We start from the raw sequence: 18,344 nt of genomic DNA, 5'->3' as shown, positions 1-18,344 counted from the left end.
GCTATTTTCTTAGGATGGGAAAACAACTTCATTCATTTAAGCTTTAGTGTGGTTAGTACTGCACAGGAGTGGCAATAAAATAAAAAGTGGCTATAAAAGTTGTGAGTGCTAAACACAGAATTAATGTTGTTGGAGAATCATTTAGAGAACCAATCTGGTTTTCCAATAAAGGAACCTGGGTATTAGAAGAGCGAGTGGTATTGGGAATTGAGTGAACCACACTGACTCCATATTGTGATTAAGATCCAAAGCTAGCTCACGGTCCTTTCTATTCAATTATGGGTCTAATCCAATTTTTGCCTAGTGAGAAAATTTTATTCAATTGTGGGAAGTACGAGAAAACTTTATTGCACTATTTGAACCTATCCCTGTGTGGCCGCAAAGTTGAACCAAGTTTACCTGTTGCTAGACTCTTAACTAAGGACTTAGGTTAGGCTGACCAGAAACCCAGACAGCCCTGAACAATGATGCAAGGAGTTTTCTCACAATTATACATTTCAAGCAATCCCTATGTCTTATCTGAAAACTGGCCCTGTGCTGGTCAATCAGTTATTGTTTCCATGTTCCTTTAAATGAATACAGACGGGGCAGCTAGGTGGTGCAGTGGATAGAGCACCGGCCCTGGAGTCAGGAGGACCTGAGTTCAAATCCGGCCTCAGACACTTAACACTTACTAGCTGTGTGACCCTGGGCAAGTCACTTAACCCCAATTGCCTCACTAAAAAAAAAAATGAATACAGACACTTAGATGGACTATGACACCTCTTTTTCTAATTTCAGGGAACTGTATCTATTAACCCTACCCCTCCTAACTTGGAAAGTCCCAAATCTTTCCTCCAATTTAAAATCAGATTACTTAATGCTGTATCCTGGTTAGTTGTTTTCTTTTTTTTTTTTTTTAGTGAGGCAATTGGGGCTAAGTGACTTGCCCAGGGTCACACAGCTAGTAAGTGTTAAGTGTCTGAGGCTGGATTTGAACTCAGGTACTCCTGACTCCAGGGCCGGTGCTCTATCCACTGCACCACATAGCTGCCCCTAGTTGTTTTCTTTTAATTAATTAATCTTATGTGATTGTTTCTAAGGCATAAAAATCTCTCTCTCTCTCTGTATGCAGGGTCCAATGCTGAAGCTGAGGAGGCCTGGCCCTTGTCTGAGGAGCAATTAGTATGTATTGCTTAATAAATCGATACGTTTAGAAGCTTAAACCTCTGTTTCCTCAGTCATTTCATCTTTCACTCACCATAATAATCCTAATTTCTTTTATAGGCAGTTCATAACTTGGGGGGGGGCAGCACAGGGCAATGAGGGTTAAGTGATTTGTCCAGGGTCACACAGCTAGTGTGTGTCAAGTGTCTGAGGTGTCTGTGTCTGAGGCAGTGTGTAACTTTTATTTTTTTTTAATTAATTAATTTTTTTAGTAAGGCAATTGGGGTTAAGTGACTTGCCCAGGGTCACACAGCTAGTAAGTGTTAAGTGTCTGAGGCCGAATTTGAACTCAGGTCCTCCTGACTCCAGAGCCGGTGCTCTATCCACTGCGCCATCTGGCTGCCCCCCAGTGTGTAACTTTTAAAGGCTTTGCTTTTGTTTCCTCTGTTTCAAATACTACACACACACACACACACACACACACACACACACACACACACACACACACACACGTATGTATCTATATCCAAATTTCTTTATATTACTTATATGAAAGTCCTAGTACAGTTAAGTTTTTTTGTTTGTTTGGTTTTGGTTTTGTTGGGCAGGCAATGGGGGTTAAGTGACTTGCCCAGGGACATACAGCTAGTAAGTGTCAAGTGTCTGAGGTCGGATTTGAACTCAGGTCCTCCTGAATCCAGGGCTGGTGCTTTATCCACTGTACCACCTAGCTGCCCCACAGTTAAGTTTTAATAAGCATGTTTATTTGCCACATTAAATATAATTATATTTAATAAGCATTATTACAATCTGTTCCATTGATATAAAATAGTTTTAATCATACACAAACTGTTAGGCATTTATTTCTACAATTCTTTACAAATGCAAAAGAAATGCTGATTATAAATATGCACATATGTTAACATATACTTTTTCTTATAACACTCATTGTATAGCCTAATACACAGTATGGTCATCACTGTGATTTGATAAATGCTGCTAGATTGCCTTTAAAAAAAGTTTAAACCAATTTTCAGTTCTACCAGTAATATATGGGCATATGTTGTTTTCCCACAATTTTACCAACATTGAGTTTTGTCACTGTTATTTTTGCCAGTATCATAGGTGTAAATCAAAACCCTGAAGTTATTTTAATTTTCACTTCTGACCGTTAGTGAGGCTGAACATTTTTTCAAGTGATTTGTTTATAATGGACGTCTGCTTATATTTGTTTTAAAATGGGGTGTTTTATGGCAGCTAGGTGGCACAGTGGATAGAGCACCGGTCTTGGATTCAGGAGGACCTGAGTTCAAATCTGGCCTCAGACACTTAACACTTACTAGCTGTGTGACCCTAGGCAAGTCACTTAACCCCAATTGCCTCACCAAAAAAAAAAAGGGTGTGTGTGTGTGTGTGTGTGTGTGTGTGTGTGTGTGTTTTCTTTGTTTCATTAGTAGAGGGAGCCACTTCTCACCAACCTTCTTCAACGAAGTCCAGGTTGAGTATGTATCAATGTCCTATGGTGCCAGAAGAAGGTATCAGATGGCTTTTTAAAAATAAACTTATTCTGCACTGGTATCAAAGGATTTCAAATTAAATATATATATATATATATATATATAAACTTACCCACTCCCAAAATTCTGCAGTTTAGTTTTACAGCTTCTGCTGCAGCCTCCACACACATCTGTAGAATTACTTTAATTCTTTCTTCATAGGTTTTAGGATTGGACTGAGTGTACTTCTTAACTACTTCACCCTAAAAGGGGGAACAAGACCAATAAAAGTGGATTACAATCGTTATTATTCTATACCAAGCATGAAAAATGACTACTGATTCAGATTGATAATCCAAAAATTTAGCATGGCATGTAGTGAGGATAACTCTACAGTTAACAGCATTTTTTTTTTTTTGCAGGGCAACAGGGGTTAAGTGACTTGCCCAGGGTCACACAGCTAGTAAGTGTCAAATGTCTGAGGCTGGATTTGAACTCAGGTACTCCTGAATCCAGGGCCAGTGCTTTATCCACTGTGCCACCTAGCCTCCCAAGTAAGCAGCACTTTTAAAAAATGGTTGAGCCCAGTTAAAATTCCTTGTTAAATCACATTAGTTTATCCAAAATTGGAAGCAAACCAAACAGATGCCCCCTTCTTATTTTTTCATCTAAATGACTGGTCATCAAGTCCAACTGACTTTTTTCAGTGTTCATCCTCCTTGTCTACCCTGCAGTGTGTGATGCTGTAGACTATTCACTCCTGGAATTCTCTTTGTTCTATTTGTTTCACAGAAACACGACCCTACTATGGTTTGCCACCTATGTCTCTAACTGCTCCTTCTCTTTCTCCTTTGTTTATTCTTCTTCATCTTAAGGTGAGGCTTCTTCAAGGCCTTGTCCTCGGTCCTTGTATATTCTCCCTCAATATTCTTGCCCTTGGTGATCTGGTTTACTCCTTTGGCTTCACTGCCATTTTGATGCATCTGAATCCCAAGTACAAAGAGAAGTAATCACAAGATTTATACAAAGTAATATTTTGGGAGAAGAAAGAGCACTAACAACTAGAAAGATCAGGAAAGGCTGAGCCTTAACCTCAGGGAGAGCTTGAGAGCCCAGAACTTGAGGCGAGAAGGTGAAACATCTCAGAGACTGGAGGTCATAGAATACCATAGACTAGGAATGGCCGATTTGCCTGGAACATAGACTGTCTGCTTTCCATTGTTTTTAGGTCACCCACAATTGCAATTCTTCTGAGATTTTGTTCTTCCATAGTTCAACCAGTCCCATCACTGGGAGAATGCATTTGGGTTTTTTTTAAAGGTGGTTTGTGACAGCAGTGACCATAGAAACTGCTGTATAATTTCCCAGTGCAATCCAACCTAATCTCTTCTATTCAGCTTGAATTCCTGTTCACTGTCTTTAAGGGGAAGAGGAGGGGGAGGAATGGAATGGAAAATCCTGTATTAACCACTCACCATGTGTCAAGCACTTTGCTAAGTACTGAGGATACAAACAGAAAAGGGAAAAAGACCTTGTTCTCAATGAACTCACACTAATTGGAGGAGACATTAAAGGAGGGTTTCGTTCACAGTAAATGGAAAGGCCAAGTGGCATTTTCTTTATGCTGTATATATCTGTACTGATTATATAAATATATATATATATATATATTTTTTTTTGCAGGGCAATGAGGGTTAAGTGACTTGCCCAGGGTCACACAGCTAGTAAGTGTCAAGTGTCTGAGACTGGATTTGAACTTAGGTCCTCCTGAATCCGGGGTCGGTGCTCTATCCACTGCACCATCTAGCTTCCCCCAATTATATAAATATTTCAATCAGAAAAGTATCTAACTGTATATCATGACCTTCACACACTTTGTTTTTCCAAAAAAGTCTCACAGAGACTCACAGAGCTCACTAAAGAATAGTGTTCCTGTAATATTTGGGGACTTGATATGATCAGCCTTATGCCACATACAAACAGAAGCATCTCTAAAATCTCCCCCTCAAAGAGAATTCCTCTTCTATTTGCACTTTGTGCAGGACAACCACAGTGGTGAAAACTTTTAATGAACATAAACATCTCTTTGTTTTGTGCTTTGTTTGATGTTGATACTCAATGGGTCAATAAGTCAAAATGTTTCTGTCAAGATATCTTGCTTAAAGAAGTACTTTTTTTTTTTAATTATTTTTTGAGGCAATTGGGGTTAAGTGACTTGCCCAGGGTCACACAGCTAGTAAGTGTCAAGTGTCTGAGGTCAGATTTGAACTCAGGTCCTCCTGAATAGAGGGCTGGTGCTCTATCCACTGCACCACCTAGCTTCCCCAGAAATACTTTTTAAAGTTTTTTTTTTAATTTAAATTTTTTTTTTTTGCAGGGCAATTGGGGTTAAGTGACTTGCCCAGGGTCACACAGCTAGTAAGTGTTAAGTGTCTGAGGCCCGATTTGAACTCAGGTACTCCTGAATCCAGGGCCAGTGCTCTATCCACTGCGCCATCTAGCTGCCCCTTAAATTTTTTTTAATGAACAAAAATCTATCCTTTCTATTCTTTTCTTATCTATCTATTCCTTTCTATCTAATCCACACCTCCACACCACTGAAAAATAAAAATAAAAAACAAAACCTTTGTAAAATATGCATGGTCAAATAAAAGAAATTCCCATGTGAACCATGTCCAAAAAATATAGGTCTCATTCTATACCCAGAGTCTATTGACTCTCTTTCAGGAGTTGGGTAGCATGAGAAAGCACTTTTTTAAAAGGAAAATCTTTATGGCTGTATTTTACCCTACTGAGTTAATAAATCATTATTTATTAAGCAGCTACAGTATATGCCAAGGACTGTGCTGGGAAATGGGGATACAGAGACAACAATTAAACAGTTCTTTCCTTGAAGAAGTTACATTCTATGAGTGGAAATGACACATATGTAATGTGCAAAATAAATATATAATGTGTAAATATATATATAATATATAATAAATGTGTAAAATAAATGCAAGGTACTTGGGGAGAGGCACTAACATCTGGAGGGATTAGGAAAGGCTTTATGTAAAAAGTGGAGCTTAAGCTAAGGTTTGAAGGAAACTAAGCAGCAAAGGTGAGGAATGAAGGGACAGCCTATGCAAAGGCATGAGGATAAAAGATGAAATGTCATGTGCAAGGAATAGCAAAAAATCTAGTGAACTAGACTGTAGAGTGATGTATACTGAGTATTGAAAGGATGGTTGGAACAGGTTGTTAATTGCCTTAAGGGAGTCCCATTGTTTAGTTTTTGGGTTGGTTTGTTTGTTTTTTGCAGGGCAGTGGGGGTTAAGTGATTTGCCCAGGGTCACACAGCTAGTAAGTGTCAAGTGTCTGAGGCCAGATTTGAATTCAGGTATTCCTGAATCCAGGGCTGGTGCTCTATCCACTGCGCCACCTAGCCGCCCCCCTAGTTTTTGTTTTTTAAACAGAAACAATTATTTGACTGACATTCAGAACCTATAAGAAACTTCTATAAACTTGTAAGATCAACCAATATCCAGAATTGTAAAAGTAAAGCACATTTTACAAAAAAACAGAAGCACAAATTTTAAATGTGAAATATTCAACATCATTATTGAACAGACTATCACTGAACACTGACTTTGGGCCAGTCCCTCCTTATTGCTGACTTTTTTCTGCCTTTCCCAAATCCTTATGGTTTTTCTTAACTGAAAAAAGAGGTGCTCTTCCATAAAGTAAAGATGGCACTTATGGGAAGAGTCGGGGAAGACAGACATTAGGAACTGAAGAAAAAGCATTTTTAAAATTATTTCTATCTAGTTCCAAGTGCCATTTCTGGCACTGAGGATAACAGCTAGAGATAGTCCATGGCCAAGTTCACACTTGGGAAAGGCAATATATTAGAGAGTTCAGCTCCTGAGCAAAGGAAAAGACTTAAAAGTCTTAAGTCCTAAAACTCATAGGAACATTCCAGAAGGGCAGATCACATGGCCCAGGCAGGCATCTTCAGACTGTCAGTAGGTCAGATAACAGTGTTGGGAAACTGTGGGGCATATAAGCATGGCAGGTTCTAAAGCTGACGGTAAGGTTTATTTAACAGTCCATCTTTCCTGAAGGAAAAGTTGAGACTCCCATTAACCCAAGTCACGTGAGCAGACGATCAGTCTCCATTGGTTCTGGGTGGTCTGGGGCAGGAGTTAAGCAAGTCAGAATTCAGTTGTTCCTGACCAAGATGAGGATATATGTCTTTCTCTTAATATTGGTACACATGAACAATTTCTGCAATTGTTGATCATATATGTTTCTTTTTTGTTTATAAACAAAAAAATTTTAAATAACACATAGAAAAACTGAGAAGGCACATGAAATGAAGAAGATGGCCATAGATAGCCATGGAATAGAGCTCCAAGACAAAGGAGGGAAATGGTAAAGAGAAAATGACGTGGCGACTATAGTGCAGGGTTAAATGGAGTGACACTTTAAAATCAACATCTGCAAGTATTGATCGAGTCCTCTCATTTCTTTCTGGTTACTTCTCTGGCTAATCTTTGAGCTTCAACATTATCTTCAATTTTTAAACAAAAGCAGGCACACACTTCCACTCAACACCCACGTCCCAAGTCACATTATCCAGCTTAGTGAATTGGTCTTTGTGAACAACATCTTTGTTTTGACTTGTTTTGCAGCCATTTTCTTTCCAGTTGTTAAGCTGTTAATTCATACCTTTAGTGACAAGTTGGTTATCTGTGTACACAACGACTTTCTAAATGGTTTGGGCCTTTGATTTCTCAGTCACTTTGGCAGCTGCTTCTAATGATGCACTGGTTTTTCTGCCATCCAAAGATGTGTACTACTTATGTTTAGATCATGGGATGGTTTCCAATAGACACCAATACCTCTTTGTGCTCCTTTTCTCCCATTATTTTGACATACACAGCGTTAGGGTCTGATTCCTGGTGTGATTGCTCACACTGACTTCCAGAGCCTCTAGTCTGCGAACTACAGAGCCACAAGTCCTCAGATTGTGTTTCCAAATCATTTCTAGTCTCTCCAGAGGTTTGGTTGGAGAAAGAAAGTGACTTTGACCTTCAGAAAATGTGTCAGTCCAATTGTTTTTTCTTTCTTTCTTTTTTTTATGAGGCAATTGGGGTTAAGTGACTTGCCCAGGATCACACAGCTAGTAAGTGTTAAGTGTCTGAGGCCGGATTTGAACTCAGGTCCTCCTGAATCCAGGGCTGATGCTCTATCCACTGCACCACCTTGCTGTCCCAGTCCAATTGTTTTTTAACAACAAACAATAGACACACCTGTTGTTCCACTGTGAGACAGTCAAGACAAAGTATACAGCAATGCCCTGTGAAAGCCTGTCTGTCCCCTTTTTACATTTCCATTAAGGTTTAGAGATTTACAGGTGAAAATCTACTCATTTTACTTATGAGAAAACTGAATCCTAAGGAAGTTAAGTGATTTGCCCAGAGTACCATAGGTAGTAAATGTGAGAGCTATGATGTGAATCCAGGCCCCCTGTTTTCTAATCCAACAGACTTTCCACTGCATCCTTGATGGAAAATGGAGATGTGGGGAAGTTTTTGCTGTTTTCTTCTCAGTTGTCTGCTTTACCTGATCGTACCCTCCGTGATCTTTTCTCTTCTTTTGGAAACTTGCCATCTTTCAGATATCTCTAGAATCCAAAGCCAAGAGCCTTTAAATTTTATCACTTCCAGCATAGATTTTTTTTTTCTCTGAGTATCTTGCAGGTCCAATAATCCTTCCCAACTTCATTTTTTAGAGTACTGTTGTCCCTTTATGACATTGAACACTGAAGGTCAAATGCATTATGTTTACTAATGAGCACAGGAAGCAAAGAAGAAAAAAACCTACTTATTAAATCTCTTACAATATGCAGGCACTATTTGTTCTCAGTCATAGAAAGGCTGGCAGATCTGTTCCATATAACATCAACTTCTCTTTCCTCATTCATCTAACAAGTACTCTCAGGATGATCTTGCTCAGATGGCTCTCATTCTAGACCTTTTGCAGGCATATTTCCCCCTTAATCACATTATACTGTTTTGTGAGACAATACTGCTTTCAATTTTCCTCATGACTAATATGTTGCAAGTGAATTTGTACTCTAAATCAGTGCTGCTCTTGGGAGTTATATCTCTTTACTTTGGCAAGGACAGCAAATATTTGCTATATAAAGAGGTGTCTATGCTTTTTTTTTTTGGCCTCCTTCACTGTGGCAACTGTTTTGCATTTACTATTATTAAGAAATGGTGATAAAAGTCAACCTTTACTTTTTCCCCTTCCTGTTTTTCCAGAAGTGCCAACTTGTTTGAAAAGGACAGATTTAGGGACAGTTAGGTGGTGCAGTGGATAAAGCACCGGCCCTGGATTCAGGAGTACCTGAGTTCAAATCTGGCCTCAGACACTTGACACTTACTAGCTGTGTGACCCTGGGCACTGTCTTCTCATCTTTGCAATTTCTTCTAATTTGGTACTGAGTTTGATTAATACCCTAACCAGATTTGACTATTCAAAAAAAACCCTGATTCTGAAAAGCCTCCAACATAGGCAACCAGTCATTAACTAGGTGATAAGATAAATAGTAAAATTTGGTTTTTGTGATGTTGTTCCATGTTTGTCACATCCATTTCCTTCTCACTTGACTATTGAAGTATTCTGATTAACAGACGCAAGGCTTCTGGGCAATCTATAACTTTTGGATTCTTTTATTTTTCAATCTTGAATATTTTTAGATATAATTTTTGTCACCTTGATAATTACCTCGACATTATTGTCAACAAACAGCAAGATAAATGTTGACTTGGTTTGCAAGACCTAAAGTCATTTATAGATTTTTTTTCTATTTTTTTAATCTTATTTAATTGATGTTGATGCATAAGCTTCAATTATCGTCATGGTGGTTTATTAGCTTTTGAACACTTCAAGGTGAAATGAACAAGCATAGATTCCCCTTTACTTGAGGTCCTTAAGGCTGGATGGCTACACATCAAGAACACTGTAGAGAGGATCTTCTTTCCACGTACAGATTAGACTAAATGGTTATTGAAGTCTCTTCCAACTCTGAAATTCTGTGATTCTGACTTCCATAAAATGATGATTCTTATTTCCTACATGTGAAGGATGAAATAAATTCTTCCAATTTTTTTATTTGCCCAAGGACAACCTGTGAGCCACCTTTTCATTCAGATGCAAGTTCTTTATGTCTTTTAGTTTCATTCATAGGAAGAATGTCAATTGGACCATAATCTAACTACTTGTTGATTACCAGGCAAATATAATCATTTAAAACACCAAGTTTAATTAGTAGTTATGGATCATCGTAAAATGGTGTGACTCAGTTTAGAAGCATCTGCTACCTCACACAACAAGAGGAGGAGGAATTGAGAGTTGTTGCATATTTTTTTGTGTGTGTGTGAGGCAATTGGGATTAAGTGACTTGCCTAGGGTCACACAGCTAGCGTTAAGTGTCTGAGGCTGGATTTGAACTCAGGTCCTCCTGACTCCAGGGCCACTGCTCTATCCACTGTGCTACCTAGCTGCCGTTGTTGCATATTTTAATCAGTTCCATGGCCCATTTTGTCATAGCAAAAAATATCACCTAAACGGTCAACATTGTGGTGAAGAAGCTCTACACTTGGTTAGGCTGTCCCCCAGCCAGCAGACAGAGGATACTGTCAGGAACATACTTAGAAAATTTTCGAATTTGGTGGAAGCAGCCAGAGTTTGCACTCTGTTGACAAAGCCTTTCAGAAGGCAGCTTGCCTCTAAATGATTAGAGACATTAAAGTAGAACTTGTGTAGAGGACAACAGGATACCACCTTGCAAGTGGAAGATATTTCTTATTCATCATCGACTTTAGATACAAACCTAGAAAACTTCCTCTGAATCAGGCTAGAGAATAAAAGAGCTAAGTAGTATAGAAGCTCAGGAAAAAGGCTCAGGATGAAGACAGTACATATGGACAAAAGATACCAGGCACTGCTGTTACCAAGTGGTGGAACTTGTAAGTCATTTATTTGTCATTTGTCTCCAATTCTATAAATCTATTTCTTGGGGGAGGCAGGGCAATGAGGCTTAAATGACTTGCCCAGGGTCACACAGCTAGTGTCAAGTGTCTGAGGTCGGATTTAAACTCAGGTCCTCCTGAATCCAGGTCTGGTGCTTTATCCACTGTGCCACCTAGCTGCACCCCCCCCCCCCGCCCCAATTCTATCATTTGTGAATTTTCTACCTTTTGTGCTTACAACCTACAGAAACCATAGTTTGGATCTGAGAGGGAAAAAACAGTCCATTTAGTATCAAGTTAATGATATAAAAAGCAATTTCAGATTTATGGTTTTGTCCTTATTTATTATTTTAATGACTATATGATATTTTTAAACCAGTGTTAAAGATTTATACTTGTCAGTTAGTGTATTATGAATTAACTTGAAAATTGTGTGATATTAATCTTTGTTTAAACAATATAATGAGTTTAAGTCACAAAAAAATTCTTAGGAGAGGACTGAACCTGTGATTTCACTGATATAGAGAATTCCTGGTGAGGAAACTATGTAGCAGCTGGCCCCTTGTCTGCACCTTGTAGTATTGAAGAGCTGCCTGGAGTACTGAGAGTGTAGGTGACTCACCGAGGGTTAGACAGATAGTAGATGTCACAGGTAGGATCTGAACCCTGGCTTTTGGACACTATGCCAAGCTGCTTCTAAAAAATCATTATGACCTTTATAAACCATCTGTTCTCACTCTTTCTGCTAAATGCAATAATTTATGTGTTAATAACACCTGGGACACCCTAACTGTTTAGTTCTCTGAAACATTAAGGCGTAGAGGATATAATTTTCAATTTTGACACCCAGTCATTGTTTGCTAAAATTATTATTTTAAAATAAAATATGAATAAGAACATGGACAAGAGTCACATAGGTCAAGAAAACCATAGACTGGTTTGCACTCTATTCCGATGGAGTACCCACATTAATGATATTGCAGATGCATTGAAGTATTGAAGTATTAATTCTGACCACTTTAAGATTAAATTACCTTCATACTGACTATTGCAACTCGAAGGTTTGTTCCACCTAGATCAACAGCCAAGGCACTTTGGGTTTCAAGAATATGATCAATGTCTTTAGAGATGTTCTCCTTTACAGGGGGAAAGCAGAACTTCTTTTGTAGTGGTTCTTGGAGATCAATAGATTTGAGAAACTTCAAAATCCTCGGAACAGCATTCCCATCCCCATATATCTTTGAACTGCAACATCCAAACATATTAAATAAAATCAAGTATAGTGTACTACAATGACCATAATTTTTGTGATACAAAATTTATTGTCACATTGTATTTTAAAATAATTATGATATCCAAATTTCTATGCTGAATACTGACATATAGCACGGCTCAGTTTTTTTATAGAAAGCCTAAATTTGATTTAGGGGGAGGGTGATACATACAGAACTGGTCACATATAAAAATTATCATAAGACAATATTAACAAAACAGTAATTTAACTCACTTTTTTCTTACCATAACCTAGGAATACAATATAACCTAAGATGTCTTCAGATAGGAAAATAATGATCCTCTCCTATGAACTCGACCCAACTTTGGGTAATAAAAGAATGAATAAAAAAATTAATCTTTACACTCTTTTTTTTTTTTTTTTGCGGGGCAATGGGGGTTAAGTGACTTGCCCAGGATCACACAGCTGGTAAGTGTCAAATGTCTGAGGCCGGATTTGAACTCAGGTCCTCCTGAATCCAGGGCCGGTGCTTTATCCACTGCGCCACCTAGCCGCCCCCAATCTTTACACTCTTGAGAAGGGAACCACATTGGAGTAGTTGGGAAAAACCTGACATAAGTTAGTAAAATTCTGAATTTTAGAATATTCTTAAGGAGATAGTTTCCTTACTACCTTTTAGTACTTATATACAGGCCAAGATATGGTGCTACATATTAAGTGCTTTGGAGCAAGATTACAGTCCTAGTTTTGGCAAGTTGTTGAAGTCAGTGGTACCAAACTCAAATATAAATGGATCCCTGTGGGTAGCATATTTACTACAAAAACAACAAATTAACATTATTTGTCTTGTATTATATTTGTTTTGTCAAACAATTCCCAACTATCTGACTTTGCAACATTCCTGAGTTTTACAATCTACTTGCCTCTGATATCTCTGACTTGATCTACTTCAGACTCAATTTTCTGCACTTGCATCACCTATTGTGCAAGGTTTCAAAGAAGGCAATCCCTAGAAACTTTTTGGAAACCTTAAAAGCAACAAGCTACTATTAAGCACTTGTTTGGACCTCAGGCAACTCTCTAATACTATGAATTGCAGAACACTTGCCATTCTACATAAGTAGAAGGATTTTCTTCACTGGGAGTTCTCTATATCAATGAAACAATAGGTCTAGACCCTCTCTACATACTAACTTAAATCCTATTTTGATAAGCAAGCCCTTTTGTTAAAAAAGCAAAACAAAACAAAACCCAAACTGCAAGAGTATAATGGTAAACTCTGGCCTGACCTCTATTTAATTAGTTAATTGGAACTGACTTAAAATGAAGTCAATTGACTTTCATTTGAAAATGAAATTTGATTGACCTTAATTTAATTGAATTTAAATATAAATTAGTCAAATGAAAATGAATGCATTTTTATGTAGTTAGCTATGGACAATCCTCCCTTATCCCCAAATGATAAAAATCCAAGTAAACAAATCTGAGACTTGTAAGAAAGGATTTTTTTTCAGTTTAAAGAGTTCAATATTTTAATAGAAGACATATAGTAAACTTTAATTTCAGCAAGGTATTTGACAAAAATATATTCAAAGGAAGACTTCCAATTACTACAGAAACATGAAATATCTTAAAGGAGCCTAACTTGCCCAACAAACACTCCATGAGATTTAAAAGTACACCATATAGAACAATGATCAAGAAGACCAAAGGAAACACCAGCAAACTCTTCCATGTAGTCTTTTTTTTTTTTTTTGGTGAGGCAATTGGGGTTAAGTGACTTGCCTAGGGTCACACAGCTAGTAATTGTTAAGTGTCTGAGGCCGGATTTGAACTCAGGTCCTCCTGAATCCAGGGCTGGTGCACTATCCACTGTACCACCTGGCTGCCCCCCATGTAGTCTTAACATGAAGATGGTCAGAAACCTGTGGATGCTTGGAGCAAAGATGTACCAAGGAGAAGGAAGCTGGTGCAAACTCTTGTAAAAGAGAGCTTGAAGAGAGCTGGATCTATCTACTAGTGTATTTAAAGCTTCAGTGGGGAACAAAGCCAACCCTCTATTGGCACTGTGCAAAGAGACCCTCAAAACTTAACTGCAAACAACAAGGTCCATTCAGCTTATACCATTCAGTTCATACCAGGTAGAGCTCAAGAAGGCCTGAGACAAGCACAATTCCTGAAACCCAGTTATGGTATCTTGGGGGCTGCAACTAACTGCTTGTTGGGGAGTTTACAACAAGAAGGTGTCGAGAGTCAGAGGGTGAGACCAGAATCCACACTAGGCCATGTGAAGATAAGGCTGCCAGAGATTGCAGCACAGGGTGGGGAATAATAGAGAGGGGAAGATACCAAACAAAGCTGATCATGCCTTCCAAGAGTATAGGAGGGGATGGATCCTGGTCCTAGAACAATGCTCCAATCCAGAAACTGAACCTGAAGACATGAGCAAACAGAAGACCCCTGAAGAATAAATAAGGGCTAAAAGAAATCCATGAAGTAAATTTAGAAAAGAGAGTAATTCCATAACATGTATAAACAGAGCCACAAGGGGGAAAATGGCTTCATCATGACCTTGGGCAACTCGCCTAATCTGCCCAGTCAGTCTACTGGCATCTGCAAACAACACTATCTGGAGGACTTTACTATCCATGGTCTCAACATTGGATCTTCACTAGTACAGTGATAAATTACTTTTGGCAAGCATATATCTGTTTTACACCTTGCCTTATGTTTACTTTCAGAGAGTCACTGAACAGCATGTTTCTTTTGTTGGATTTTAGAAAAAGTCTTGAATAATTTTGATGTTTGGATGGGAGATGTAAAAATTTTTTTAAAAACCAAAACATTTTAAGGTAGTATTTCATTCAACCAAATCCAACACTTTCTTTTTTGTTCTTATCATCTATGGCAGTGAGTTTCGATTATGAATAGCTTGTGTTTCAAAAAACTATTATGTTAAATTTAATGTGGCAGTCCCAATACCTTCCTGCTTTGTCAATGACTGCTACTGAACATCTTTCTGCTTTACTGATGTTCTTTTCTTTTCTTTCTGCCTTTTAAAAAAAGTAGTGGGGGCAGCTAGGTGGAGCAGTCTAGGGGAGGGAGAAAAATCTGAAATTGGAAAACTTATATAAACAAAAGTTGAGAACTATCTTTACATATAATGGGAAAAAATAAAATACTTTATTAAAAAAAAAGTAGCATAACAGCTGATGATTAAAAAATTTTTTTTGGTGAGGCAATGAGGGTTAAGTGACTTGCCCAGGGTCACACAGCTAGTAAGTGTCAAGTGTCTGAGACCAGATTTGAACACAGGTCCTCCTGAATCCAGGGCCAGTGCTTTATCCACTGTGCCACCTACCTGCCTCCTCAACTGTTGACTTTTGTGGGAATGTTTTATAGCCTGCTCCTTTACTAAAGGTATTGATTCAATTACATTTTTAGTTGAATCTCTTCGTCTCTCTAAGTAAACCATCATATAATCTGTACACAGTACTACTTTTGTTTCATCTTTGTCTATACTTATTCCCTCAGTTTTCCTTCTACCACTGATAAGAAGCTATAATATATAGCTAATATTTATAGAACTATATTAATAATATAGTTAATATACCAATTAATATTTTAATAATACTGGTGACAATAGACAATGAGAGGACTTGCTTTGTCCCTAATATTACTGGAAAAGTCACTTTAGCCTTTCTCCATCACAAACAACACTAGTCTTGATTACTAGTTACCATATTAAAGAATAATTCATTTATGCTTATTATTTTTAATTTTTATCTACTTTTATTGATATAATTGTGTGATTTAAATCAACCCTGCCTTCCTGGTATATATCCAACCTGTTCATAGTGTATAACCTATTTAATATATTGTTGTAGTCCTTTTACTAACTTTTTATTCACAATTTTACTTTGCTATTCATTGAGGATAGAGGTCTATAGTTTTCTTTATGTGCATTATCTCTCTCTGGTTTAGGTATTTGTCTCATAGAATGAATTTAATAGGACCACTTCTTTCTCTATTTTTGCAAACTATATATTATTGGAATTAATTGTTCTTCGAATGTTTGATAGAATTCAGTTTTAAATCCATCTGGTCCTCAGTTCCACTCCCCTCCTACTATGGTAATTTATGACTTATTCAGTACTTTTTTTTTAGTCATAAAATTATTTTATTATTTTCTAGCTACATATAAAGATAGTTTTCAAACATCTTATCGTTTGCCACCTCAGGGAAGGGGTAGGGGAGGGAGGGAAAGAGGGATAAAAATTGGAACCCCAAACTATAAATAAAAATGTTTATTACCAAATTTTTCTCCCTCCTTCCCTTTCCTCCCCCTTCTCCGAGCCAGAAAGCAATCTGATATAAGTTATACATGTACAATCACATTTAATATATTTCTGCAGTAGTCATGTTGTGAAAGAAGAATCAGAACAAAAGAGAAAAACCTCAAAAAAGAAAAAAACAGACTTATTCAGTACTTTAAGACTGTATAATTTAAATTCTCTATTTCTTAACCATTTGATTTTTTATATTTTTGTAAATAATCATCTAGTTCATTTAAATTACCAGTTTAATTAGCATCAGAAATGTTATCAAGTTATCAATTTAATTAGCAATAGAGAAAAAATTTTCAATAATTTCCTCTATATTTGTTGCAAATTGTCCTTTTTCTTTTTTGATATTGGCTATTTAGCTTTCCTAGCTTTTAAAAATTAGATTCACCAACACTTTATCTATATTATTTAGGTTTTATTTCTTAATTTGTTGCCTTTTTGTATTCATTTTTATATTTGATTTCCATGATTTCTATTTTTGTGCTCAATCATGAGGGTTGGGTTTCTTTGTAGCTTTTCAGATGCATAACCAATTCATTGATCTATTCTTTTATTGATCAAAGTGTTTAGAGATCTCAGTTTTCCATAAGGACTGCTTTGGCTGCATGCCAAAAGTTGTAGATTTGTTGTTTTTGTTATCAGTTTCTTTGATTAAGTTATCCTTTCTATTATTTGTTCTTTGACTAATCATATTTAATGATGAAATAAGACTGCTTTGATGTTTGAATCTTTTTTCCAACTGCCCTTTATTGATTCTATTACTTTGTTCTGTTATAGTCAGTAAAGAACATGTTTAATAATTTTGTAGGAAAGATTTCTACTGTTGCTTGGAATTTCTCCAACACATTATTCTCAGTAACTAGTATTAGTGCATAAACTGCAATTATTTTCACATTGTTCTTTTAGTAAATATTTATGATGATTAACGCAATATATAATGACCAAATATCCCATGAAATAATGTTTGTTGTTGCCTCTAAGCATATGTTAAAACACATTCCTCCAACTCTTGGGGTATCCTTTCATTTAAAGCCACAACTTCTTTCTTCTGGTTTTATTTATAGAGAGAATGTCAAGATTCATCTCCTCTTCAGCAATATGCTTACACATTTGAAAAAGGCACACGCAGAGTTAAAATAAAGGGCTAGAGCAGAATATATTTTGCTTCAGCTGAAGTAAAAAAGGCAGGGGTAGCATACCCTTTGATCCAGCAATACCACTACCAGGTCTGTACCCCATAGAGATCAAAGAAAAAGGAAAAGGATCTATATATACAAAAACATTTAAAACAGCTCTTTATGTACTGGCAAAAAATTGGAAATTGAGGGGATGCTCACCAATTGGGGAATGTAGCTTATGATGGTGATAGAGTGTTATTGTCTTATAAGAAATGACAAGGGCGGGGTAGTTTCAGAAAAACATAGCAAGATGTATATAAACTGATGCAAAGGGAAATGAAAAGAACGAAGTTAGCAATGAGCAAAGTAACAACAATGTAATGATGATCAAATGTGAAAGACTTGGCTACTCTGAGCAATACAATGATTTCAAGACAATTCTAAAGGATTCATGAGGAAAAAATGCTATTCACCTGCAGAGAAAGCTGATGAACTCTCAGTGCAAATTGAAATATAATTTTCTCACTTCTTTTGCTCTGTTTTATAATATGGCTAATATGAAAATGTTTTTCATGACTTTACATGTAAAATTGATACCATATTGTTTGCCTTCTCAGTCATTGGGGAGTGTGTGACAGGGAGGGGGAGAACTAAAAATTTTAAAAGAATGTTAAAAATAAATAACTTTAGATGAGGTATTAAAAATATCATACAATATTCCTGACAAACAACAGAAATAACTTTGAATGATACTCCATTGATTGTTAATTGTTAAGAGAGACATAAAATAGAAATGTGCTCCCCAAAGGTGTTTATCACTGTCATAGAAGATGTCAAATACAGAACACAAATGGAAAAAAATACTCTATGAAATCCTAGGATCCTCCAGATGTTACTGTGTACAAAATAACATTGTGCTGAGTTCATCAAGCCTCTTAATATTGCAGAGCTTTCTATATTTTCATATTAATTAGAAATTT

At 37.0% G+C, this 18,344-nt stretch overlaps 1 protein-coding gene across 1 annotated transcript in view; it reads right to left on the bottom strand.

Moving 5' to 3' along the window:
• Positions 1-18,344, bottom strand: part of GNE (glucosamine (UDP-N-acetyl)-2-epimerase/N-acetylmannosamine kinase) — a 53,751-nt gene that overhangs the window by 11,408 nt on the left and 23,999 nt on the right. The window contains exons 7-8 of the mRNA XM_043964880.1: positions 11,701-11,911; positions 2,776-2,905 (exon numbers count right to left, since the gene is read on the bottom strand). Of these exons, the coding sequence (XP_043820815.1) occupies positions 2,776-2,905; positions 11,701-11,911 (341 nt within the window). The remainder of the gene's footprint in view (positions 1-2,775; positions 2,906-11,700; positions 11,912-18,344) is intronic.

The sequence above is a fragment of the Dromiciops gliroides genome, chromosome 1, assembly GCF_019393635.1.
Source record: "Dromiciops gliroides isolate mDroGli1 chromosome 1, mDroGli1.pri, whole genome shotgun sequence".
NCBI classification, from domain to species: Eukaryota; Metazoa; Chordata; class Mammalia; order Microbiotheria; family Microbiotheriidae; genus Dromiciops; species Dromiciops gliroides.
Note: the sequence above shows the minus strand (reverse complement) of the source record. Positions and strands in the feature narration are given on the sequence as shown.